Source organism: Manis javanica, chromosome 17 (assembly GCF_040802235.1).
Source record: "Manis javanica isolate MJ-LG chromosome 17, MJ_LKY, whole genome shotgun sequence".
NCBI lineage: Eukaryota > Metazoa > Chordata > Mammalia > Pholidota > Manidae > Manis > Manis javanica.
Window position 1 is genome coordinate 2,738,088 of NC_133172.1, and position 24,661 is coordinate 2,762,748.

Genomic DNA, 24,661 nt, shown 5'->3' on the forward strand with positions numbered 1-24,661 from the left:
CGGGACTGAGCATCCCCTGCCTTGTGTGGGACCTGGTCTCAGCAAGCCATCTCCCAGGGTCCCTTTAGTCTCCGAGTCCTGAGCTATCCCTCAGCAGTAGAGCGGGGCGCTTGGAAGTGGCCTACCCGGGCAGATGGTGGTGCCCAGGAGCCCCTGCCTGCCATACAGGCACAGAGGCACGGAGCAGTGGGTGCACGCTGGTGTGCACGGGAAGCCTGCTGCGGCGACCCCAGAGCTTGGGGCAACGCGGGGAGGGTGCCCTTGTGCAGCGCGCGTTCGTGCTCGTTTGCTCAGCACACAGGTGGTGGCTGAGGGGCTCCTGAGGGAGAGGCACAGGCCAGAGCCCTGGACGGGGCTGCAGTAGGGAGGCCAGAGCACAGGAAGACCCAGGGCATGGGGGGCACATCCGCCTGTCCCTCGCTCTGGCAGGGTGGCCCTGCTGGCCGAGACGTGGGGCTGTGTCATTGGGGTGCAGCATCCTGCCCGGTCCCTCCTGGGGGCTGGGTCAGGGTGGTAGGCCAGGCCTGGGGGCAGGGCAGGGGTCTGTGGGGGAGGCGGGACCCCTGGGTCCTGGCACCTTATCTGTGGGTGCCAGGCAGGGCCATCCCAGGATGGGGGCGGCATCTCCCTGGGCCCTGTTATCAGTCCCAGAGTCCACAGGACACTGCTCGGGTTAACGTGTAACCACGCACCATCCCCTCCACCCCCAAAGCCTCTGGTGCCCACATACAGGCCACTTGGGGGGACCTCAAACCAACATGGACACCTGGCAAGAGGGGCTGCCCCAGAAGCCTTGTTCCTCAGCCCAAGTGAGCTGCTGGGTATGGGGGGGTGCTGGGCCCAGCCCCTGGGAAGCAGTCCCAGGGAGCTGGGGGGCCCTGCTCTCCTGGGAGGCTGGACGTCCTGGTCCCTGAACAGTTTACCCCACAAGGCAGTGGGGCTGGGGGTGCCCTGGGCCTGAGTCCCGCAGGGCGGGCCTGACCCCCAGAGCTGGCTGAGCTCCAGTGGCTCAGCAGCCCCCTCGTCCCCCAAAGCAGCCCCACGTGGGCAGGTGGCTGAGCCCCTTCTTTCTGGCCTGCGCTGCCTACTTCCTCCTCTGGATCCCGGAGGAGCAGCCGTCCTGGGTCAGCGCCCTGGTCAAGTGCCTGCCCGTCCTCTGCCTGCTGCTGCCCCTGCGGGCCGTGGGTCCGGGCGGGCGCCACAGCACGCTGCTGCAGGGGGCTCTTCTGTGCTCCGCCCTCGGGGACGCCTGCCTCATCTGGCCCGGGGCCTTCCTGCACGGTGAGCGAGGCCACACTGCCCTGTCTGAACCCCACGGGGATGGGCCTGGGGTGCAGGGTGCCTACCGGGAGCCAAGGGAGTTGAGGTCCAGAGCCCGGCCCTCCCGGAGTTCTTCCCGAGGGTCGGCTAGCATCGCCGCGGGAGGCTGTGGGCAGCCCTGCCGAGGGGGAGTCGCCGGCATGCGGGAGCCACATGCCTGTCCAGGCAGGGACAGGCCAGGCAGAGGCACTGGCTGGTGCAGTGGCTCGTCCGCCCCGGCCTGGGAGCCCAGTGGACAGTGCTGAGCACAGTGAGGCCCCAGGCTCCAAGGTGGTGGGGGCAGGACTCAGTGCCCCCGTCTCCTCCAGGCGTGGCTGCCTTCGCTGCAGCCCACCTGCTCTACCTCTGCGCCTTCGGCCTCACCCCCTGGCAGCCAGGCCTCCTGCTGCCCGTCGTCCTGGCCTCTGCCCCCTATCACTGCCTCCTGCTGCTCCACGTCCCGCCTGCTGAGGTCCTGCCCCTGACGGCCTACGCCCTGGTGCTGGCCACCGTGCTGTGGCGTGGCCTGGCCAGGGGTGGGGGCGCCAGCTGGGGTGCCCTGCTCTTCACGCTCTCAGATGCTGTGCTGGCCTGGAACACCTTTGCCCAGCCCCTGCCCTACGGCCGCCTGCTGGTCATGGCTGCCTACTATGCTGCCCAGCTCCTCCTCACCCTGACTGCCTTCCAGAGCCAGGGGCTCAAGACCAGCTGACCAGAGTCGGGCCAGGCAGCTGTCTGGCCTCCCAGATGGGCAGGGACGAGCTCCCTCGGGGCAGGCGCCAGGCTGGGGGCTCCTGTCCGCAGGCACCGGGTGGCACCCGCCTGCACAGGGCCCGCCTTTGCTCACACAGACCCTTGCTGGGTCCTCCCCCGCCACCCGCCGGTCCCCCTTCCCAGATGGCCTTTGGGACCCACCTGCCCCTTCCCTCTGGCCCTCAGTTGATTCTTTATTGCCTGAGTAAAGTGGACGTTGAAACAGTGACATTTCTGTTATTTGGGGAGGGGAAATAACAATAACAGCAAAACTGGATCCTTTTTTTCTTTTTTCTTTTAACAACAAAACTTACCATTTTAACCATTTTTAATGGGGCCTGTGGTGGTGCGGGAATCGGCTGTGGGCATTGCACAGCTGGGGGCGTTCACAGATCGAGGCTGGGGGAGGCTGCTAGGTGCCATAGCTTCAGGGCTGCTCTTGTAAATTACCAGGGATGGGGCTTGACAGAAATGTAGACTGACCCTTCGGGAGGTGGCAAGTCCAAAATCAACGGTGTCCCAGGCCCGCACTCCCTCCACGTCTCCGGCAGGCCATCCCCGGTGTCCCCCTCATCTCTGCCTCTGGTCTCCCCATGGGCTTCTCCCTCTGGGTCTGTCCTTCCCCAGGGAAACCAGTCACTAGATTCAGGGCCTGCCCTAAATTCAGGAAGATCTCACTTCAAGGCCCTTAATCACATTTCCAAAGACTCTAAATAACGTCATATCCACAGGTACGAGGGCTTAGGACTTGGACACGGCTCTTTGGGGGATGCAATTCAACCCTCTACACTCACAGCATCAGGAGAGGGGAGGGTTGGGGAGGTGGAGAGACTCAGAGATGCGGGGACCTAGGAGGAAGGGGCAGATAGCAGCATCGCAGAGACAGCACCACAGAAGGGGGAGCCCAGTGCGACTGTCATCCTGGTGTGGCCTCAGCAGCCCTCTCTCTGTCCCTCTCTGACCCTCAGGTTCAGCATCTGGGGGCACAAAGCAGAGCAGCTCCCCAAACCCTGCTCCGCTTCTGTATCCACGGTGTGCGTTGAGGGACTCTTACAGCAGAGAGGAGACTTACGACCATCATGTGTATTTAGGGGCTCATACCGTAGAGGAGATTTCTACACGCATCCATGGGGTGCTTTTAGGGACCCCCGAAGCTCACCCATCTTCAGGCCAGGGTCCCTGCTCACCAGTGGAAGGCCTCAGGCCAGAGGTGCGCATACTGTGTGTGACCTGGTCGGGGGTGGGCTTTCCGGATGGGGTGCCGTGTTCTTCCCAATTTCATGCTGTCTTGGCCTGGGATGACTTCGCCCAGCCCCTGCCCCACACCCACCTGGTGGGTGCCCTGCTGTGCTGCCCAGGCCCTCTGCTCTGTCAGCCATGGAGGGCGGGAGGCGCAGGGCAGAGCAACCCTCTCTGCTCCTCCTGGGCCCCCAAGGAGGACCTTCTATGCCAATGAAAACTGCCACAAGTGCTAAGGAGTGACATTTCCGGCCTCCCATCTATCTGAAGACCACCTTCTGTTTTTTAAATTGCTACATTATGGGTGTGTAACACTGTGTAAGCATGAGGTGTGCAGCCTGTTGATTCAATGCAATACCACCACCGCCTAGTCAGCTCACACCTACATCCTGTCACATAATCACCATTTCTACATTGTGATGGGATCAGTTAAGAGCTATTCTGTTAGCAACTTTGAAGTTTATTGTTGACTATAATTGCTACCCTGCGGCCAAGTTCTGCTTGAAGGCATATTATATATCCAATTCCTTAAAAAAGTGTTACAGTCCCAGCCTTATTAGATACTCTTCACACGCCAGCCAACTGCCTCTTCAAAGTGTGAATGTCAAAGAGTTCACACACCTCAACAGCCAAAAAACAAGTAACCTGATGAAAATATGAGCAGAGGATCTGAATAGACATTTCTCTGAAGAAGAAATACGGATGGCCAACAGGCACATGAAAAAATGCTCCACATCACTAATCATCAGGGAAATGCAAATGGAAACCACGATGAGATGTCACCTCACCCGTTAGGATGGCCACCATCCAAACAAGAAACAACGAATGCTGGCGAGGATGCGGAGAAAGGGGAGCCTCCCCCACTGCTGGGGGGACTGCAAATTGGTGCAACCTCTGTGGAAAACAGTATGGAGGTTCCTCAGAAACTAAAAATAGAAATACCATTTGACCTAGGAATTCCACTCCTAGGAATTTACCCAAAGAAAACAAAATCCCTGATTCGAAAAGATATGTGCCCCCCTGTGTTTATCACCGTACTATTTACAATAACTGAGAGACAGAAGCAACCTAAGTGTCCATCAGTAGATGAATGGATAAAGAAGATGTGGTACATATACACAATGGGATATTATTCAGCCATAAAAAAAATCCTGCAACAACATGGATGGAGCTAGAGGGTGTTATGTTCAGTGAAATAAACCAGGTGGAGAAAGACAAGTACCATATGATTTCACTCATTTATGGAGCATAAACACAAAACAGAAGGAACAAAATAGAAGTGACTAGTGGTCACCAAAGGGTAGGGATTGGGGTGGGTGGGTGGGGAGGGGGATCAAGGGGCACAGTAATTCTCAGTCATAATGTAAGTTGGTCACAGGGATGGTAGTACAGCTTGGAGAATATAGCCAATGATATTGCAACATCTTCCTATGCTGACAGATGGTAATGCGCTAGTGGAGTGAGAATTAATAATGTGTGTAACTGTTGAATCACTGTGTTGTACATTTGAAACCAATATAAAGTTGTATATCAGTGATACGTCAACACAAAAAGTAAAGTGTGCACGTCTGTGGCTTCTGGTATATTCACCAAGTCATGCAGCTATTACACAATCAGTCTTAGAACATTCTCACCAACCCCCAAAAGAGACCCTTTTAGCTCTCACCTCCGCAATCACCCGTCCCCTCCAGCCATAATTCATCCTTAAAGGTTACTATTATCAGTCATTGGGGTTATTTTCAATGCTTCACGATGAAAAACCATTCCCTCTATCCCAGCGTGTGGGTCCCCCCACCCCGGCTGGGGCCCTACAGTTATTTCACTCCACTGGACACTCTCCGCCTGGAGGTGGTGTTGCTGCCTGCAGGATAAGGGCTCAGTCTACAAGGTGCCCCCCACCCACTTCTGCACCCGTCCCAAGCCTGCGGGGGTCATCTGTGCTTCTGACTCACTGACTATAGGTCAGAGGTCACCATGACCCTCTCTTTGTGTTCGGCTAGTTTGCTAGAGCGGCCCGCAGAGCTTAGAGGGGCGTTTTACCCATAGATCCCTGGTTTGTCACAAAGGGGTGTAACTCAGGACAGCTGGATGACGGCGGTGCAGAGCCCAGGGGCTGGGAGAGGGCGCGGGGCTGCCCTGCCCGCATCTCCGCGTGCCCACCACCCTGGCAGCCGATTATGCGTGGAGATTAGTCTGAGGTCCCACCCCCTGACGGTTAGTTCAAGGTCACCCTCTCCAGTCCCATGTGCACACGGCCCACTGGCACCCCCAAAATCCTTGCAGGAGCCCCCCAGCTGCCCAGCTCTCCCCTGCCCTTGCCTCGGCATGTGTGGCCCTCTGCCTGTGAGCGTCCCAAAGCCGTTCTCGTTCTTCACTTGACCAAATCCTACCCTTGAATTAAGGGTCAGCTCTGGTGTCGCCTCCTCCTAAGCGACGAGCCCCTGCGAGGAGCTCACTCCGTGCCCTGTGCCCCCCCCCCTGTTATGGCACAGGTCCCCTCGTTCCGCAGCTGCCGCCCCGGCCGGGGCCCCTGAACCTGGAACTTGTACGAATTCTCAGGTTGAACAGGACACAGTGAGGAGCTCTGGACATCCCTGGCGATTCCACAGGTGATAAATGACCCTCCCTAGGGATGACCCCACAGAAAAGCAAATGAAAGCTCATTGCATTTGTGTCCTGGGGCTGCCATAACCAAGTGCAGTGGGAAGCCACAGAAACACTGTCTCACAGTCTGAGGCCAGAGGGCCCAGATCAGGGGGTCGGTAGGGCCGTGCTCCCTCTGGGGGCTCCAGGGAAGGAGCCTCCCCTACGTTCTCTGGCCTCCGTCCAGTAGTTGCTGGAGGTCTTTGGCTTCCCTTGACGCACAGACCCCTCACTCCGACCTCCGCCTGCAGCTCCTTGTGAGTGTCGTCCAGACGCCCCTCCCCTTACGAGGACACCAGTCACTGGCGTCTGCGCTCCTCCTTCCCAGAGTGACCTCGCCAGTAACTCGGTTACATTGGCAAAGACCCTACTTCCAAATATGGTCACGTAGGATATGGACGCACCTTTTTGGGAAACACGACTCAACTCACAGCAGTCTTAGCATTGAGGATCAGTCAGACATTCCGGACCTCAGAGTCAGGGTGCCCCGAGGACATTGCTGCCTTTTCTCTGGGGCAGAGCCGGCGTCACGAGTGGCCTCATCCCACCGTGGGCACACTGCCCATCTGTCCCAACAAGGCCCCCAGGGCTCTGCTGGAGAGACGGGGTGCTCCCTTCCTGTCCTTATTCACCACCTCCTGGGGTCACCCCAAAGCTGGAAGTGGTCTTGACTGATCGTCCTGACTCCTGCGACCTCTGCCCAGACCCGGGCCCCGTCACCATCACCATCACCTCCTGCTTCAGCACCTGCAGAGGTGATGGGGTTGTTCTGCACTCTCCTGACCCTGGGGCAGTGGTGGGAGGCCTTTGGGTTCCAGGTGGGCGGGCAGTGGAGCTCCCTGGACAGGTCGTCCTGTGTCCGTGTGGGGTTCCAGCTGGCTCAGCCACCCAGCCACCATCACCACCATCTGGGACGGAATGAGGGACCCGTCTGCTGCCGTGACCTGCCACACGGAGAGCGCAGGTGAGCGGAGCCCCGGGGGACAGGGACCCGGATTGAACAGTTAGCCAAGCCCTGTTATCAACACATGGTTGTTAGAGAAGGAGAAAGTGGAACTGGGCCCCAGCTTCCTCCTCCGCAGGGTGGGGGACGGTGTCAAAATGCCGAGGTGCCCCACACAGTTCCCTGTCCTCCCCATTTTGTTCCGCATGCTTCACAAATGGGGACTGATGTCACCAAAAGTGGTGAGAAAAGGCCAACACGTATTAAATGACTGCTATGTGCAAATATGATGGGGTGGCTGCCTGCACCCAACATGGCCCCAGTGACCCACACAGCCTGGTTTTCCCGTTTTGTGTGGCCTCTCCCACACTGCCAAGAAGGGCCAGTGTGATGAGGAGGACAGGCCAGCAGCCATGGTGTGTGTCTCCCAGAACCATGCTGTGGGGATGCTCAAGGGGCGCCTTGGCGAGATCTGAGTGGCGAGGAACTGAGGCCTCCTGCCAACAGCCATGCAAGCCCCTCCCGATGGGTCCTCCAGCCTCGGTCCAGCCCTCAGATGAACGCAGCCCCAGCCAGCAGCTTAACTGGAGCCTCTGGAGAAGCCCTGAGCCAGAACCGCTGAATTCCTAGCACACAGAACCTGAGATAGCGTGAGTGTTCATTGCTGCTTATGCCACTACGTTGGGGGACTTTGTTACACAGCAGTAGATGACTCATACTTGTGAACTCCATCGTGTAGCTCACTGCAGCTCCTGGAGGTAGATGACACTTATTTTATTTTGGCCGAGCCCTGCATAACACTGCATAACCTTCTAGCAGGGGCACATGAGCACAGCCGAATTATTTCCTCATGGATCTGGAAAAGGCTTAATACTTCCTCAGCCCAGCAGTGTTCGCCATGTTCTGGGATCCGTAGTACCAGTTAACCCCAGGGATGTGCTCACTTCTTTCTGAGCTCCACTGAGATGAATGGCAGGCAATCCTTGTTTTCAAACAGGGGATCCTGTGATATCTATGGCTGCGGAACTAGCCAGAAGCTGTGGATATGAGGCAGACAGTATTTTTAATTCCATTTCAAATACAAGGACACAGTGAAACAGAGAGGCTGGCGACACTCAAGATCACACAGGTGAATAATGCTAAGAACACAAATGCAGGCGTATGACCAGCACCCTCACTCTTTACCTTCCTACTACATGTGGAATGAACGCAGCCGTGCGTGCAGATCGTCAGGACATCAGCGAAAATACCCTGAGAGGCCCTCCGGACCCCGGAGAAACCAAGAATAAACATGGCTCGGGATTTATCAAGCGTTGTAAAAGGGCTAGACCTAGTTCTAGGGCTTTAAGCATGAAGTCATTTATTCCTTGCAGCATAGTTATGAGGGGTTGCATCCTTTTTTTTTTTTATAGATGAGGAATTTGAGTTAAGGAGAATTGAAGCCAGTTGTCCCAGGTCACAGGCAGACAGTGACAAGGTGAACATGCGAACAGAGACAGAGCAGTCCCCAAGGGCTGAGGTGACGTCTGCCCCGGTGTGGTGCCTCTCTGGACTGAATGCTAATGGAGGGGTGGAGATGAGGTCGCTGGGGTCGGAGGGAAGGTGCACCTGGCTGGGGAGACTGCACATGCAAAGGCCAGGAGGCAGGGCTGAGCTGGGCTCCTTTATTCAGAGATGCGAGGGCTCGTGGGGGGCAGGGAGTGGTTGAAGGGCCAGCCTGGGTCCTGAGGCAGAAGGGCCGGGAGACCCCACCTGCCCTAGGTGTGCAGGGGTCCCTTTGCGAGATGGCACAGTGACCCCCAGAGCTCCCTCCTGCTCTGACCACCTGGGGCCTGTGGCGGGCACCCTGGCATTTTTGGGGAATGATGAGAGGCGAGGTGGGGGCTGGAAGGGAGACCCCGGCTGAGGCTGGGGCAGGAGTGCCAGGAGGGTGGCCCCAGCGGAGGGTGCGGCAGAGCTCTGGCGCAGGCAGCCCCCACTTCCTCCTCCTCCCTCCCTGCCCAGCCTGGAGCCTCACCCCATTGGCCTGGGAAAGGGAAAATTCTTGCGTTTAAAGTCCAGCAGGTGGAAGGTCTGGGGCTGGGACACCTGGGCCTTTGGCCGTGTCTGCAGACATGACCGGGACTGGAGGGGGCTTCAGGGCCTGGGGGAGCCTGGTGCTGCTGGTGAGTGGTCCCAGGCCTGGGGAGGGGACGTGGGGAGGCGGACCAGGGACCCTGACTTGGGTCCTGAAGGACCAGCACCTGCTGTGAGAGTGACTCCATTTCTGGGGAGACTCGGGTGTGCCTACAGAGACCCAGCACTCCAGGCCTCCAGCCCTCCCCCGGCAGACCAGGAGGCCCGCCCCATGCCCCCACCCTTAGCGTCTGGCTCCTCGCCGAGCCTCAGTTTCTCCCTGTTCCCACTCTGCTGGCTACTGCCCTGTCCCCAGCCTTCCAACGCCATATTTTTCAGGAAGTGAAACCGTAACGTTTATCTCCCAGGCTTATCTGTGGAGCCGGCCCCAGCTCCTGGGTGCCTGGAGCCCTGCCCCTGCCACACTCCCCCAACAAAACACGCACCCAGAAAAGACAGATGGATGTGGGGGCGACCTTTGTCAGAGCCTAGCCTGGGGGAAAACAGTGCTCCAGGGCCCTTGACCCGGGTCCCAGTGACTCACAGTGGGAGTGGAGGCCCTGGGGGGCCTGTCCAGCCCTTCTGGCCCCACCAGCAGCCCTGGGTCATGGCGGGTGAAGCTCAGAGTCTGACCCCCCCGGCCTCTCCGCAGAGCCTGTGCAGCTGGACAGGGGCCCACACAGCTGGTGAGTGACCCCTGCTGAGCTCACAGCCCACACAGGGGTCGTATTTCAACCACCTTTTGGGGGGTCTCTGTGGCCAGCATTTAGGGGACTGGTCCTTTCTGGACTCAGGGTAAGAGATGGGGGTCCTGGAAGGGACAGCACGGATCCACCGCCTGCTCACTCCAGGCCCTCCTTGCCATTCTCAGCCCCCAACCCCGTCAGGAACCTGAGCGTGGAGGCTCAGACCACCAGCTCCATCAGCCTGCGGTGGGAGGAGCCCGCCGGCCCTGACCCCCAGGGCTACACCTACTGGGTCCAGTGCAGTGGGGATGGAAATGACACCCAGACCCAGAGCACAGCAAACACCAGTGCGCGAGTGGGGGGGCTCAGCCCCGGGTCCGTGTATGAGCTTTCCGTGTGGGCGCAGCGGGATGGAGTCCCCAGCTCACCGGAGACACTCAGCGCCCCCACAGGTGAGAGGCCGCTGCCATCCCTCCCTCTCTGTCTCTCTCTTTTTCAAGAGTTGATTCAGGCTGGCGGAGAGCCAGAGGAACCTGCCAGATTTCCCCGCCCTCTGTCTCCTTGAGTCATGTGCAGCAGGAGGGGCAGGGACATCCATGAGCTTATGAGTTGGGACCAGCCTAGAACCTCTTAGAGCCCTTGTTTGCTTTTCAGTTCTGGGTACATGTAAGAACTCACTGACAGCCATGATCACTGTGGTGCCACTGTTGTCCCAGATTCACATGGAGAAGGTGTGAGGCAGGTGTGAGGCCTCGGGCCCATCTGTAAGGGCCGTGACTGTCCGCCACGCCTCCATGCCCAGCCTCTTAGCTGCAGGGGTCGCTCTGGCTTCACCCCAGCCCGTGGGCCTGTGAAGTCCAAAGCCCCCCAGCCGGACCAGTGTGTGCACCCTGGCCCCTCTAGACAGCAGGGATTGTAGGGTTCTACCTGGCCTCACATGCCACCTTAAGACCCCAATAGCAGGAGGTGTCTGTCCTCGGCGACCATGGCTGGTCGGGGGGCAAAGAGGCTGCCTCAGCCCTGGGGGGATCAGGAACCATGAGATGTGCCCACTCTGACCCCCCGGCTCTCCTACTCCCCAGTTGTGTCAGTACTGAGGATGGGAGCTCAGACCATCAGCCCAGCACCCTGACGTGGACAGCCCCGCTCTAGGCTCCACTGCCCAGCATGGTAGCCGCTAGTCACGTGTGGCTACTTCAAGTCAAGTCAACTAAAATGGCAAACTCACCTCCATATTTCGTGGGCTCTGAGCACTGTTCAGGGGCTCCCAGTACCCCTGCAGTGTCCCACTGGGTTAGTGCTGCCACGTTGGCCACTGGGAGAGCGTTTTCGTCGTCACAGAGACACTGCTGGGAAGGGCTGGTCTCCGCCGTGGCCCCCAGTGTGGTCCGCGAGAGGGGACGGCAGCATCTCCCAAGGGCTGATGGGTAAAGGCAGGGTCTCCTTCTCACCTACACCTGCTGCGTCAGCACCTGCATTTAACAGGACGCTGGTGTCCCGTGTGCACACCGCACTTTGAGAGGCACTGGTCTAGACCCTGTCGACGTGTCCTGGGACTGGTAGCTGAGGGGGATGGGGAACGTGGGGGCCTGTGATGCTCAGTGGCTGTCCCCCGATGTGCTCCCCTGCTGACACCTGTCCCCTACTTTCTCAGCACCCAACCCCGTCAGGAACCTGAGCGTGGAGGCTCAGACCACCAGCTCCATCAGTCTGCGGTGGGAGGAGCCCGCCGGCCCTGACCCCCAGGGCTACACCTACTGGGTCCAGTGCAGTGGGGACGGAAACGACACTCAGACCCAGAGCACAGCAAACACCAGTGTGCGAGTGGGGGGGCTCAGCCCCAGGTCCATGTATGAGCTTTCCGTGTGGGCGCAGCGGGATGGAGTCCCCAGCTCCCCGGAGACGCTCAGCGCCCCCACAGGTGAGAGGCCGCTGCCATCCCTCCCTCTCTGTCTCTCTCTTTTTCAAGAGTTGATTTGGGCTGAGAGCCAGAGGAACCTGCCAGAGGAATTTCCCCGCCCTCTGTCTCCTTGAGTCACGGGCAGCAGGAGGGGCAGGGACATCCATGGGCTTATGAGTTGGGACCATCCTAGGACCTCCTAGAGCCCTTGTTTGCTTTTCAGTTCCGGGTACATGTAAGAACTCACTGACAGCCATGATCACTGTGGTGCCACTGTTGTCCCGGATTCACATGGAGAAGGTTTGAGGCAGGTGTGAGGCCTCGGGCCCATCTGTAAGGGCCGTGACTGTCTGCCACGCCTTCATGTCCAGCCTCTTAGCTGCAGGGGTCGCTCTGGCTTCACCCCAGCCCGTGGGCCTGTGAAGTCCAAAGCCCCCCAGCCGGACCAGTGTGTGCACCCTGGCCCCTCTAGACAGCAGGGACTGTAGTGTTCTACCTGGCCTCACATGCCACCTTAAGAACCCAATAGCAGGAGGTGTCTGTCCTCGGCGACCATGGCTGGTCGGGGGGCAAAGAGGCTGCCTCAGCCCTGGGGGGATCAGGAACCATGAGATGTGTTCACTCTGACCCCCCGGCTCTCCTACTCCCCAGTTGTGTCAGTACTGAGGATGGGAGCTCAGACCATCAGCCCAGCACTCCACTGCCCAGCATGGTAGCTGCTAGTCACGTGTGGCTATTTCAAGTCGACTAAAATGGCAAACTCACCTCCACATTTTGTGGGCACAGAGCGCTGTTCAGGGGCTCCCAGTACCCCCGCAGTGTCCCACTGGGCTAGTGCTGCCATGTTGGCCACTGGCAGAGCATTTCCGTCGTCACAGAGACGCTGCTGGGAAGGGCTGGTCTCCGCCGTGGCCCCTCAGTGTGGTCCGCGGGTGGGGATGGCAGCATCTCCCGAGGGCTGATGGGTAAAGGCAGGGTCTCCTTCTCACCCACACCTGCTGCGTCAGGACCTGCATTTGAACAGGACGCCAGTGTCCCGTGTGCACACTGCATTTTGAGAGGCACTGGTCTAGACCCTGTCGACGTGTCCTGGGACTGGTAGCTGAGGGGGATGGGGAACGTGGGGGCCTTGATGCTCAGTGGCTCTCCCCTGATGTGCTCCCCTGCTGACACCTGTCCCCTACTTTCTCAGCCCCCAACCCTGTCAGGAACCTGAGCGTGGAGGATCAGACCACCAGCTCCATCAGTCTGCGGTGGGAGGAGCCCGCTGGCCCTGACCCCCAGGGCTACACCTACTGGGTCCAGTGCAGTGGGGACGGAAACGACACCCAGACCCAGAGCACAGCAAACACCAGTGTGCGAGTGGGGGGGCTCAGCCCCGGGTCCGTGTATGAGCTTTCCGTGTGGGCGCAGCGGGATGGAGTCCCCAGCTCCCCGGAGACGCTCAGCGCCCCCACAGGTGAGAGGCCGCTGCCATCCCTCCCCGCCCTCCCTGCTTCCCTTCCTTCCCTCTTTCCTTTCTGTGTTTTCCTCTCTCTTTCATTCTCTCTCTCTCTTTCAGTCCTTCTTTCTATCTCTGGCTCTTTCTTTTTCTTTTATTTTCTTTTCCGAGGGGTGATAGGTGGTGGAGGACGACCAACAGAGCAATGTTGGCAGACCGTCTGGCGCACTGTGTCCGTGAGTCACGGGCAGCAGGAGATGAGCGAGGAACATCCTCGGAGTTCTGAGCTGTGATCGGAGTCCTGGACTCCCTGGGACACAGACCCAATACCAGGAGGTGTCTGTCCTCGGCGGCCATGCCTGGTCGGGGGGCAAAGAGTCTGCCTCAGCCCTGGGGGGATCAGGAACCATGAGATGTGCTCACTCTGACCCCCCGGCTCTCCTACTCCCCAGTTGTGTCAGTACTGAGGATGGGAGCTCAGACCATCAGCCCAGCACCCTGACGTGGACAGCCCCGCTCTAGGCTCCACTGCCCAGCATGGTAGCCGCTAGTCACGTGTGGCTACTTCAAGTCAAGTCGACTAAAATGGCAAACTCACCTCCACATTTTGTGGGCACAGAGCGCTGTTCAGGGGCTCCCAGCACCCCTGCAGTGTCCCACTGGGCTAGTGCTGCCATGTTGGCCACTGGCAGAGCATTTTCATCGTCACAGAGACGCTGCTGGGAAGGGCTGGTCTCCGCTGTGGCCCCTCAGTGTGGTCCGCGGGAGGGGACGGCAGCATCTCCCGAGGGCTGATGGGTAATGGCAGGGTCTCCTTCTCACCCACACCTGCTGCGTCAGGACCTGCATTTGAACAGGACGCCGGTGTCCCGTGTGCACACCGCATTTTGAGAGGCACTGGTCTAGACCCTGTCGACGTGTCCTGGGACTGGTAGCTGAGGGGGATGGGGAACGTGGGGGCCTGTGATGCTCAGTGGCTGTCCCCCGATGTGCTCCCCTGCTGACACCTGTCCCCTACTTTCTCAGCCCCCAACCCCGTCAGGAACCTGAGTGTGGAGGATCAGACCACCAGCTCCATCAGTCTGCGGTGGGAGGAGCCCGCCGGCCCTGACCCCCAGGGCTACACCTACTGGGTCCAGTGCAGTGGGGACGGAAACGACACCCAGACCCAGAGCACAGCAAACACCAGTGTGCGAGTGGGGCGGCTCAGCCCCGGGTCCATGTATGAGCTTTCCGTGTGGGCGCAGCGGGACGGAGTCCCCAGCTCCCCGGAGATACTCAGCGCCCCCACAGGTGAGAGGCCCCCCCCGTTCCCCACCCCCCTGCTTCCCTTCCTTCCCTCTTTCCTTCTTCCTTTCTGTCTTCCTTCTTCCCTCCTACTGACCTTCCTCCGTCCCTCCTTCATTTTTCCTCTTTGTCTATTCTTCTCTTTGTCTTTCTATCTCTTTATCCAACCCAATAAGAAACCTGTCTTTGAAAAATCAGAGCAGCAGGCCCTTCAGCCTGAGCTGGGAAGTGTCCTGGGACGCTGACCTTGGGGAGTGCGCTGATGTCCACTGGCCTGCAGACGGATGCAAAATTGAAACCAAAGGCTCACCCAACTCTCCTTTCACAGTGGAGGGACTTGACCTTGTACAGATTCTGTGAGGGCAGAAAAGAGCGAGGTAACTGGCTCTGCGCAGAACTCAGCTAGTGTGCCCGTGGGAAGGCACGAGGTCTGCTCTGTTCAGGTGAGGGGTCCAGAGCCAGGAAGAATGGCAGCTCCTCTGGCCCCAGGCTCCTGCCATCACATCTGTGGCCTCACTGAGCCAGACCCACCCCACCGAGTCCACAGGACAGATATTTCTATACCCAGGGACCTTCCAGAAATTGGCCACCGAGTGTAGGGCTGCAGGAGCCCCGGTCTCTCTGGGTGCCATCGCTAGGAGTGCCTCTGAGTAGGCTGGACCAGTGATGTGGAAAGCCCATCTCTCTGTCCCCTCTGCTAGTCCCCAACGCAGTGACAAGCCTCAGTCTCCAGGAACAGACCAACAGCTCTATTACCTTGAGCTGGACAGCGCCCCCGGGCCCCCAGCATCCTCCCTACACCTACGGGGTCTCATGGGTCAAGGAAGGAAGCCTTGCTGCCAGGACCCACAGCAGCCCAGACGCTGGGGTCACCCTGGAGGGGCTGGAAGCTGGGAGCCTGTACACCTTCACTGTCTGGGCAGAGAGGAATGGGGTCCGAAGCGACAACAGCACGCTCACGGAGGCCACAGGTCAGACGCGGTCCTGTTCCACAGCAGGTCCCACTGGGAGGGGAGAGCGGGGGTCTGGGAGTTTCTGTCCAATGGGCTCTCTATCCAGTCTGAGTGGACCTTGAACTTGTCAGTCTGCATTCTAAGGGGAGTCTGTCCTCAGCAACCTGGGTTTTCCAATAATGAGGTCTGTCTCTGGGGACAAAGAGGGCCCAGCACCACATCTCAGGAGCCCATCAAGTCACTGGCTAGACAGAAGGTCTCAACTGAAAGAGGCCCACCTCTCAGCCTGCACATGGAGGGTCCGGTGCACGAGAGGGGCTGGGATCAGCCCAGGGGCCAGGTTACCTGCTGACGGACAGAACCTGGAACCCCTTAGTCCCCGGCCATTTGGGCTAAGAAGACCGAGTCGGCTCCATCTAGAAAGCTGACACGTCCAGAAGGGACAAAGGACCGTCTCTGGGCTTCTCATGGAAGATGCCACACAGACCACACATGAGTGGGGGGCCCAGGGCTGCCGCCTCTGGACAGAGGGCGCCGCTGTGATCCCAGTGCCCTCCAGGCCTCTCTCTGTGGCTCACACTCCTTGGGAAGTGGCCCGTCCAATGACAGGGCATCTCAACCCAGCTGCAAGGGGGAGGTGAGGGGGCTCAGCAGAAGGGTCCCCGGGAATATGCCAACCAGAGCCCTTGTCCTCGTTTCTCAGCTCCCAACAAGGTCACACACCTGCAGAACGGAACTCGGAGCACCAGCTCTGTCATGCTGCACTGGAAGGCCCCCGAGGACCCCCACTATCTGCTCTACACCTACTGGGTCCAGTGGGCTGGTGGGGGACACCCCCAGGGGGAGCGAGTCACCCAAGGGCATCAGGCCAACTGGACCAGCAGGACAAATGAGACGTGGTACGAGGTGGAGGCCCTGGAACCTGGGACCCTGTACAACTTCAGTGTGTGGGCTGAGAGGAACCATGTAGCCAGCTCCCCACAGGGCCTCCATGCTTCCACAGGTGAGACGGGCCCCCCTTGCCTGGTGGGGGCATAGATCAGACCTGGGGTAGAGGGAGGCGAGTGGCAAGCCCACCAGGCCGTGGGTCCCTGTCATGGCTTCAGCTGCCGCCACTGAGTCCGAGGGCTCGTGAGAGCTGTGGTTTGAGGAGACCTGCTCTGCTGGTGAGGGCAGGGAAAGATGGAGGCAGAGGCATTTCGGTTTGGGGAGGGAAAGAGTGGGCTGGGTGCCGGGGGGTTAGCAGGCCTGGTGGGGGGCAGGGAGTGGTGGGAAGCCACCCTGTATGGCCCCTCCTGACTCCTGTCCCCTCTGCCCAGACCCGGACCCCGTCACCATCACCTCCTGCTTCAGCACCTCCGGGGGCTACGGGCTCGTCCTGAACTGGTCCTGCCCCCGGGGGGGCCGTGAGGCCTTTGAGTTCCAGGTGGGCGCGCAGTGGGGCTCCCTGGACAGGTCGTCCTGTGGGAGGGACGTGTCCGTGTGGGGTCTCCAGCCGGCTCGGTCCTACCCAGCCACTGTCACCACTGTCTGGGATGGAATGAGGGCCCCGTCTGCTGCTGTGACCTGCCACACGGAGAGCGCAGGTGAGAAGAGCCCCCGGGGACAGGGAGCTGTGATGGTCTGTCTAGATCCATCAGGCTGCTGTGAGGTGGGGGGTCTCCCCTCCCCAAGGGGTCCCGCTTGTTTGTTGGCATTGTATCCCCTGCATCCGTTAAAGCAGTTTCATTGAGATATAATTCATGTAACGGCCAACCACCCATTTAAGTTGGACAGCATCCCTGGCCTCCCTGACCAGGTGCCATGGCACCCCCACCCCAGTGTGACTCCAGACACTGTCCAGTGTCTCCTGGGGAGCTGTTAGCGTGGGTCGAGGCGGGGGCAGGGGCGGGGAGGCAGGCTCCCCCCAGTGCCTGTCCTTTCCCTCTGGGACCTGGCGTTTGCCCTTCTGGGCCTCTGCTGCTGTCTGGGTGAGGGGGGCGGCGGCCACCGGGAGGTGAGGCCCGGGCTCCGGTGGCTCCCACACCTCCCCCGCAGGCGTGGTTGCCGGGGCTGTCGTCAGCGCCTTCCTGCTCCTTGTCCTGCTGGGCCTGCTGATCCTCTTCCTGAGGAAGAGGTGAGACCCCACACATGCTGGTGGACCGCCTGGAGGCGAGGCAGAGGCGGATGAGGACTCCTGGTTGCAGCCTGACCCCCAGCCCCTCCTCCCATGTCCTGTTCCCAGGCTGCGGAGAAGCAGGAAGGAAGCCCCACCCACAGGCCTGCTGTTCAGGTGAGCAGGTTGGGGAGCACCCTGCACAATCGCTGTCAGGTCTGACCCACGGCTGCTGGCCGGCCGCTGGGTGGGCCAGAGGGCAGGACCCCACCCACACAGTGCCCTCTGAGATGGGGGCCCCCAAAGCGGCTGGGGCTGGTCCCCGCTTCAGTCTGGGGCTTCATACATCTGACCCAGGATTCACCCAGCACCTCTTACTCGTCAGGAACTGTTAGAGGTGCTGAGGAGGCAGTGAATTAAAGATTCCCACCCTCACGGAGCTTACGTTCTAGCACCTGAAGACATTCATGCACAAGATAATAAAGAATGTGATACTTACTTGGGCTGGGTGCACCAATAAAGCAGGATAGAAAGAGTAGAAGGTTATTAAAGATGTGTTGTTAAGATTTGGGGAAATAGACAGGGCGTCCAGAGAAAACTTTACTCGGAAGATGACTAAGAGGAAGTCATTTGAGCAAAGGCTGCAGCAGGTGAGGGGAGAGGCCATGGGCACATCTGGGGTAGAGGCACTCCAGGCAGGGGGACCCGCACGTGCAAGGGCCCTGAGCAGCGGCACACCTGGAATGTGCACAGCACATCGGGCATCGCTGAGGCAGAGCAGAGGGGACGGAGGGGATGGTAGCAGGGAATGCCGTCGGGGGGTGTGAGGCGGGAGCTCATCAGGTAGGGCCTGGTAGGGGAAGTCAGGGCTTTCTGTTTCGGGAAGTTCCCAATAGACCAGCGACACAATCCAGCCTATTCAAGAGGCAAACGCAAGAGGGGGCAGGCGGGAGAGTCAGCGATGACGCTTTGGACAAGACACGGCCAACAGATCTGGTGGAAGTATGGACATGCACTGAGGGCCGGAGGGTCCCCAAGAGGACCCCCAGGAGCACGAGTGCCGGGGAGCCTGGGCCCCCCGCGGCTTGAGAGGGGATGCCTGTGGGGGCAGGTCCAGGGGAAAGCGCCAGGAACTCAGCCGTGGGCGTGCTGTGTTTGAGATGCTCATGGAACAGCCCAGTGGAGATGTTTCCGAACGGGCAGGTGGAGGGACAGCCCAGTGGTTCGAGAGACATGTGCAGACATCTTCATTCCTCCGGGTCCCCTTTAAACTGGGTTAGTAATCACCAAATGTCTGTGTTAGAAGGATCCCCAGGGACTGACAGAGACGAGGTGGGACAGGGAGAGGAGGGCAGCCGGGAGACCGGCTGTGATGTCCTGGGCACAAAAGGAGGTGTAAACTGAGGCAGAGGCCACCAGAAGCAGATGCATGAGGAGAAACAAACAGGTGTGCAGGCAGGTGATGTCCCAGTTTCTTCTTTGCTATGGACACTGTCCTGGCCAGCATCCCACCCCTTGTAGAACTGGCCTCTCCCCACACTACCCCATGTCTACAACACACCACCAAAGTCACTGGATTCCAAGCCTGGCCCTGTCTTATGTAGAGCCTTCTGCCACCCACAGCCTCGGTACGTGTGGATGTCCTCGTGACAACCCGCCAGGACTTCCAGGTGGAGGTTCCCAGAGGCTGGTGGGCAATAGACCAGAGGCTCAGGAGAGCAGGGAGTAGGAGCTGGCAGTGGGGGTTCAGGAACAGAGATGCCCAGATAGAACCTGCAGCTGTGGGAGGGGACAAACCCCATAAGTATGTGTCCACTGAGAAACCTGAGGACAGGCTCTCAGGAACACCCACCTTGTAGGGTGGACAGGGGAAGAGGGGCTCGCCAGGGAGATGCGGAGCAGAAGCCAGCACGGTGGTGCCGGCCCACAGCCGAGAGGACGGGTCCAGGAAATGAGTGGAGCTCGATTCGGCTGAGCAGTCACGCCAAGCAGGGACAGAGGGGTGGCCTTGGGGACTGGAGATAAGGAGGCAAATCGAGTTAAGGGGACTTCGGAGAAAGATGTCCCCCAGAGTAGTGGGGTGGACACCAGGCCTTGGCGAAGTGGGGAAAGGAAGCGGAGAATAGTGAGTCATATGAGAAGGTGGAATGAGGATGGGGAGCTGGATTAGGTTTGACTGTCGTTCAGGTATGATACGGCCAACAGATCAGGAGATGCCCACCATGGAAAAGAAGGCTGACTCACTCAGGGAGTACAGAGCACCCCGTGCACACCTGTCGGGGGCAGCACTGGGGCGGGGAGGTGGAGGGAGGTGGGCAGACGTGGTTTTTGTGGGAACCATCCGTGGACCTGTGGGTTGCTTCCACTTTTTGGCTGTTGTGAATAATGCTGTTACAAACCCAAGTGTGCAAATCACCCCTTGGGACCCTGCTTTCAATTCTCTGGGTACATACCCAGGAGTGGGATTGATGCACTCCCATGTCAGGGTATTTACCTGAAGGGAATGAAATCACTACGCTGAGGAGGAATGCACACCCCTGTGTTCACTGTGGCATTGCTCACAATGGCCAAGATGTGGAAACCACCTAAGTGTCCACCAGTGGGTGGACAGATAAAGAAAATGGGGCACATACACAATGGAATATTATTCAGCCTTAAAAAGGAAGGAAATCTGCCTTTTGCGACCACATGGACCTGGAGGGCATTATGCTCAGTGAAATAAGTCCGACAGAGAAGGACAAACGCCATGTGATGTCACTTACACGTGGGATCCAGGAACCAAGAGCAGAAACCTAGCTCAGACAACAGACGGCTGGGGCCGGTGAAGGGGGAGAAGGGGGTCACAGGGACACACTTCCAGCTGTAAGATAAGTAAGTTCCGGGGATGCAAACAGACAACAGACAGACACTTTTTCTTTTTTTTTGAGAGGGCATCTCTCGTATTTATTGATCAAATGGTTGTTAACAACAATAAAATTCTGTATAGGGGACTCAATGCACAATCATTAATCTACCCCAAGCCTAATTCTCAACACAGACACCTTTTCTTGTATCCCAAGGTCACAGGACTGATGTTACGTCCTTTTCCCCCTGCCCCCGACAGCTCGCACAAGGACATCCTGGCCGAGCACTTTGCCAACCACGTCAGGGACAATGAGAAGGACAGCAACTGTGGTTTTGCAGAAGAGTACCAGGTGGGTGAGTACGGGGGGCCAGGCTGAGCACCTCGGCCTGTGCCGGACCCTCCCACACCCTTTGGGAGTGAACAGAAGCAGCCACACCCACTTTGCTCACTGTTGCAGAAATTCTCAGGCGTGAGCACCTTGCGCCTCATTGAGATCTTACGCTTGGACGGGTTGGTGGGCCAGTCCTAAAGAAACAGCCTGGTTTTCCCCCTGATATCTCCTCTTTCCCAAATGTCCAGAGGGGATGGTGGTACATGCCTTCTGCTTTTGTGGGGGGCCACAGGATTCCAGGGCGTGGGGGTAAAGAGGATGGTGCTAAAGAAGGCTGAGCGGGCAACAGGGGCCTCCTTGAGGGAGGGAGGAGAAATGCCAGTGCCCGGGCCCCTCCTGTGCTTCCTCCCGCCAGCAACTGGCTACGGAGGGCCTCCACCAGGCTCAGACGGTGGCCTTAGCTCCCGAGAACAGCAGCAAGAACCGTTACAGGAATGTGCTGCCCTGTGAGTCTAAACCCCTGCTGACTCGTCCCCAGGGGCGGCTCTGTCAATGCCCCACTCCGGTGGGGCCCCCACCTCCCCTCCTGGAGCTCAGCACAGCTCCTGTCCCTGGGCCTCTCTGGGGTGCTCACTCCGCTCTCTGCGTCGCTAATGCTGCCTTTTCCCCGAGATGACTGGTCCCGCGTGCCCCTGAAGCCCCTCTATGGGGAGCCAGGCTCTGACTACATCAACGCCAGTTTCGTGCCTGTAAGCTTGTGGTTGGGCAGTGGAAGGCGGCAGGCCGAGGCTGGGAAGAGAAGGGCTGGTCCGGGTTGTAACTTGCGTGTTTTCCGAGATCAGAGCCTCTGGAGCACCCAGGAGTTCATTGCAGCCCAGGGGCCCCTGGCCCAGACAGTCGGCGACTTCTGGCGCCTGGTGTGGGAGCAGCGGAGTAGCGCCCTGATCATGCTGACAAACTGTGTGGAGTCTGGCCGGGTGAGAGTCCTGCTGGGGTCCAGGGTGCTGGGCCCTGAGGTCCAGCTCGCGACACCCCACCCCCGACACTGATCCCCATGTGGACCCTTACACAGACATCACTGATTCCCTCCAATACGACCCCAACCTCCTCCCAGACTCCCGGTCTACCACCTGGCCCACGGATGGGGCAAATCTGATCCCAGCGACGTTGATAAGGAGGGGTCCTTCTGGCTGGGGTGAATCTGCACCTGGCTCCCCACAGGCCCTGCCTCGTCCCTCGGGGAGGGGGTTCCTGGCACTGAATACAAGAGCCATGGTGCAGGGGGCATCCACTAGGTTCTCGGGGCCCTCTGATCCCGCGGTCCTCCCCAGGTGAAGTGTGAGCATTACTGGCCTCTAGATGCCCAGCCCTGCACCCACGGGCACCTTCAAGTGGCGCTGATGGGTGAGGAGGTGATGGAGAACTGGACAGTACGAGACCTGAAGCTCTGGCATGTAAGCCCCCGACTCTGCCAGCCCCCTCCTGACCCTCAGTTTCTCACCGTGGCACTCCAGGCAGCTCCGTCCTCATGAAGCTTGACCCCCGTCCCTTCCCCAAGGGACACAGTGTGCCCCAGGGATGCCCCCACCAGTCAGGAACCAGCCGCCTCCTGCTGGGGTCCCAAGCTCTTCTTCCCCCACCCCACCCCCTGCAGCTGCAAGAGCAGGGGGGTCTATCTGTGCGCCAATTCCACTACACAACCTGGCCGGACCACGGCGTGCCCCACTCCCCAGACCCCTTGCTGGCCTTCTGGAAGGTGGTCCGGCACTGGTTGGACAAGACCCCTGGGGGAGGCCGCCCCATTGTGCACTGCAGGTGAGGACTGGCCCCACAACCTTGTCTCTGGGAGGGCTGCCCCTTGGGTCTCAGGAAACAGGGTCATCGGGTTCTCAGGGCCTCTAGAGGAGAGGGAGATGGCGGCAGGAGGTGAGGGGCGGGGGGTGCAGGCTGGCAGCAGGGAGGGGGAGAAAGGGTGGGAGAGGAGGAGGGAAAGGTGAAGGAAGGGAGGGTGTGTGAAGAGGCAGGGAGGGAGGGGCAGAGCGGGAGGGAAGCTGCGGAGGTGCTGAGAAACAGGTGAGACTCCTCCTTGGCTCGAGTGCTGGGCCTCGCCCACCAATCCGTTGCTTTCCTGATATTTATGCTGAGATTTCATTAAGTGTGCACGTGATGGGATAGGGAGGGGCTTCACCGAGAGTCAGCGAGTCTGGACCCTAGACCACAGGCGGGTTTTGGGATGGAAACTGCACAGCCACAGCCTCGCTGATCCTCAATGCGACTTCACGACCCAAGGGGCTCCCTCCCCATTGCAGGCTGAGGAAACCGAGTCAGAAAGCTTAGGTCACTGGGTTCAAGGCCAGCATAAGCGGCCGAGCTGATGCCCACTGTGGCATGTGAACTTACCTGCTGGACTGTGTCCTAACACCTGCCTGTACCCGGAAAGTACCCTCTGAAGGGGACCCCAGCAGAGGGCCCCCCTACCCGTACAGTGCAGCAGGGAGCTTGCCTAGTGATGAGGACAATTAGCCTGACTGTAAAAAAAAAATGAAGCACTGCTTCCTGGGACAATGTGGAAGGAACTCTAAAACATGCTGAGTGAACCAGGCACTTTAAAGGACACGCATTGTGTGACTCCATCGACACGAAACAGAGCAGGTCGGGGAGAGCCAGAGGCAGGTTGGGGCGGCTGGGGCTGGGGAGAGGGGGCGCGGCGAGGGACTGGTGGCTGACAGGGTGCAGGGTCTCCTTCTGGGGAGGTGAAGGGTTTGCGAACTGGAGAGAGGGGTCCCTGGGGGCTCTGAATCAGATCGAATCAGATCCGTCCAATCAGCCGGCATCCCCCTCCCGTGGTCTGACTCCTCCTTGTCCCTGTCTAGTGCAGGCGTGGGCCGCACGGGCACCCTCATCGCCCTGGATGTTCTGCTGCGGCAGCTGGAGCGTGAAGGTGTCGTGGGGCCCTACGGCTACGTGAGGAAGATGAGGGGGAGCCGGCCACTGATGGTGCAGACCGAGGTGATAGGCTTCCTGGAGGGCTGCAGGTGGGGGGCCCTGGAACAGGCCCAGGCTAAGGAGGGCACCCCTGACCTTCCCTTGCTTCTCCCCACCCCCCAGGCCCAGTACGTGTTCCTGCACCACTGCATTCTGCGGTTTCTCCAGCAGCCGGCCCCAGCCCCGGCCAAGGAGGTGGCCGCAGATGAGAACCTGATCTACGAGAATGTGGCCGCCAGCTAAGCCCACTAGCAGAAGGCTGAGACTGCAGAAGGCCGAGACCCCAGCCCAGAGAGGCTCGGACTCTGGATCCCTACTTCAGCCCAGACTCCTGGACCCCTGGGAGAGCAGAGGGCTGGTCTCCTGGGCTCCTGGGTCCTGCAGAGAAGGGGCCCTGCCACCTAAGCTGTTTCCTTGGGTGAGAGCGGGCAGGTGGGATCCTGGATTCCTGGTTCCTTGAAGGAGGGAGGGATGGGAGGTAGACTGTCCAGTTCTTTGAGGGAGGAGGAGGCCGGGGTCCTTGACTGCAGGGTCTCAAGAAATCAAGCTTGATTCTGAGGTAGGAATGAATTAGGGTCTGGAATTTTGGCTGTGCCAGGAGCAGGGACAGGCAGAATCCTTCCCATCTTTTACTCCAGAAACCAAATCAATCTTCTAGAATCTGAGATTTCCCTGTACCCCACTATCTGCATATTTTTTCTTCTATCACATAATTTATTAAATCACTATTCTCCCTCGGGACATTTGTTCCAGTGGATTTCTGGGCATGGAAATAATATTGGGGTGGGCTCCTAATGTTTAAGTATTGAGGCAAAGTCTGAGGGGGGAAAGTAGAGGGACCCACAATCTTACACCTGAAAAAAGTAGGTTTGGATGGTTGAGTCTCTCAGGGAAGACTGGAGGTCCAAACTTCTGTTTCCAGGGTGTGGGCAGTGTGGGTGCAGGTCCCTGTAGCTAGCAGCAAGAGCGCTTGCCTCCCGGGCGCGGCGATGGAGAAACTTAGAAGGTGGGGTGGTGTCTGGAGCTGATTTGCTGGAGATTTTCAAGCTGAGTTTCCCTAGAGAGCTGAACACTTGGGGCTCCTGAGAGGGTCTCCTAGTGTGTAAGACATGGTATCCTGGCGCCCAGTTCGTTGGGCAGCATATG

General features: G+C 59.2%; 2 protein-coding genes across 6 annotated transcripts; both read left to right on the forward strand.

Moving 5' to 3' along the window:
* The first annotated feature begins 9 nt into the window (after positions 1 to 9).
* TMEM86B (transmembrane protein 86B) lies at positions 10 to 2,279 on the forward strand. Of its 2 annotated transcripts, none has more exons than XM_017647220.3 (3): positions 10 to 809; positions 1,035 to 1,281; positions 1,629 to 2,279. In XM_017647220.3, exons 1-3 carry the CDS (start codon positions 759 to 761, stop codon positions 2,009 to 2,011), a joined length of 681 nt encoding a protein of 226 aa, XP_017502709.1. In that variant the 5' UTR covers positions 10 to 758; the 3' UTR covers positions 2,012 to 2,279. The 2 variants fall into 2 exon arrangements, with proteins under 2 accessions (XP_017502709.1, XP_017502710.1); XM_017647221.3 differs by having other exon boundaries at positions 1,038 to 1,281.
* Positions 2,280 to 8,922: 6,643 nt separating this feature from the next.
* On the forward strand, positions 8,923 to 24,249 carry PTPRH (protein tyrosine phosphatase receptor type H). Of its 4 annotated transcripts, none has more exons than XR_001852916.3 (19): positions 8,923 to 9,042; positions 9,645 to 9,678; positions 9,864 to 10,130; positions 11,333 to 11,599; positions 12,771 to 13,037; positions 14,046 to 14,312; positions 15,008 to 15,277; positions 15,963 to 16,262; positions 16,579 to 16,845; positions 17,297 to 17,375; positions 17,484 to 17,531; positions 20,458 to 20,548; positions 20,946 to 21,036; positions 21,203 to 21,279; positions 21,373 to 21,507; positions 21,862 to 21,984; positions 22,185 to 22,345; positions 23,409 to 23,539; positions 23,639 to 24,249. XR_001852916.3 is itself a non-coding variant. In XM_073225754.1 (19 exons), the coding sequence occupies exons 1-19, from the start codon at positions 8,992 to 8,994 to the stop codon at positions 23,756 to 23,758; spliced, it is 3,051 nt and encodes a 1,016-aa protein (XP_073081855.1). In that variant the 5' UTR covers positions 8,923 to 8,991; the 3' UTR covers positions 23,759 to 24,249. The 4 variants fall into 4 exon arrangements, 3 of the variants coding, with proteins under 3 accessions (XP_073081855.1, XP_036881648.2, XP_017514607.3); XM_073225754.1 differs by having other exon boundaries at positions 23,404 to 23,539; XM_037025753.2 differs by lacking the exon at positions 14,046 to 14,312 and having other exon boundaries at positions 23,404 to 23,539.
* The last annotated feature ends 412 nt before the right edge of the window (positions 24,250 to 24,661 follow it).

Coding starts and splice junctions, on each gene's coding strand:
- TMEM86B (XM_017647220.3), top strand. CDS start 759: ATGGACACCTGGCAAGAGGGGCTGCCCCAGAAGCCTTGTTCCTCAGCC. Junction 810..1,034: donor AGCCTTGTTCCTCAGCCCAA/GTGAGCTGCTGG, acceptor CGTCCCCCAAAG/CAGCCCCACGTGGGCAGGTG. Junction 1,282..1,628: donor GCCCGGGGCCTTCCTGCACG/GTGAGCGAGGCC, acceptor CGTCTCCTCCAG/GCGTGGCTGCCTTCGCTGCA.
- PTPRH (XM_073225754.1), top strand. CDS start 8,992: ATGACCGGGACTGGAGGGGGCTTCAGGGCCTGGGGGAGCCTGGTGCTG. Junction 13,038..14,045: donor GACGCTCAGCGCCCCCACAG/GTGAGAGGCCGC, acceptor CTACTTTCTCAG/CCCCCAACCCCGTCAGGAAC. Junction 21,037..21,202: donor TTACAGGAATGTGCTGCCCT/GTGAGTCTAAAC, acceptor CTTTTCCCCGAG/ATGACTGGTCCCGCGTGCCC.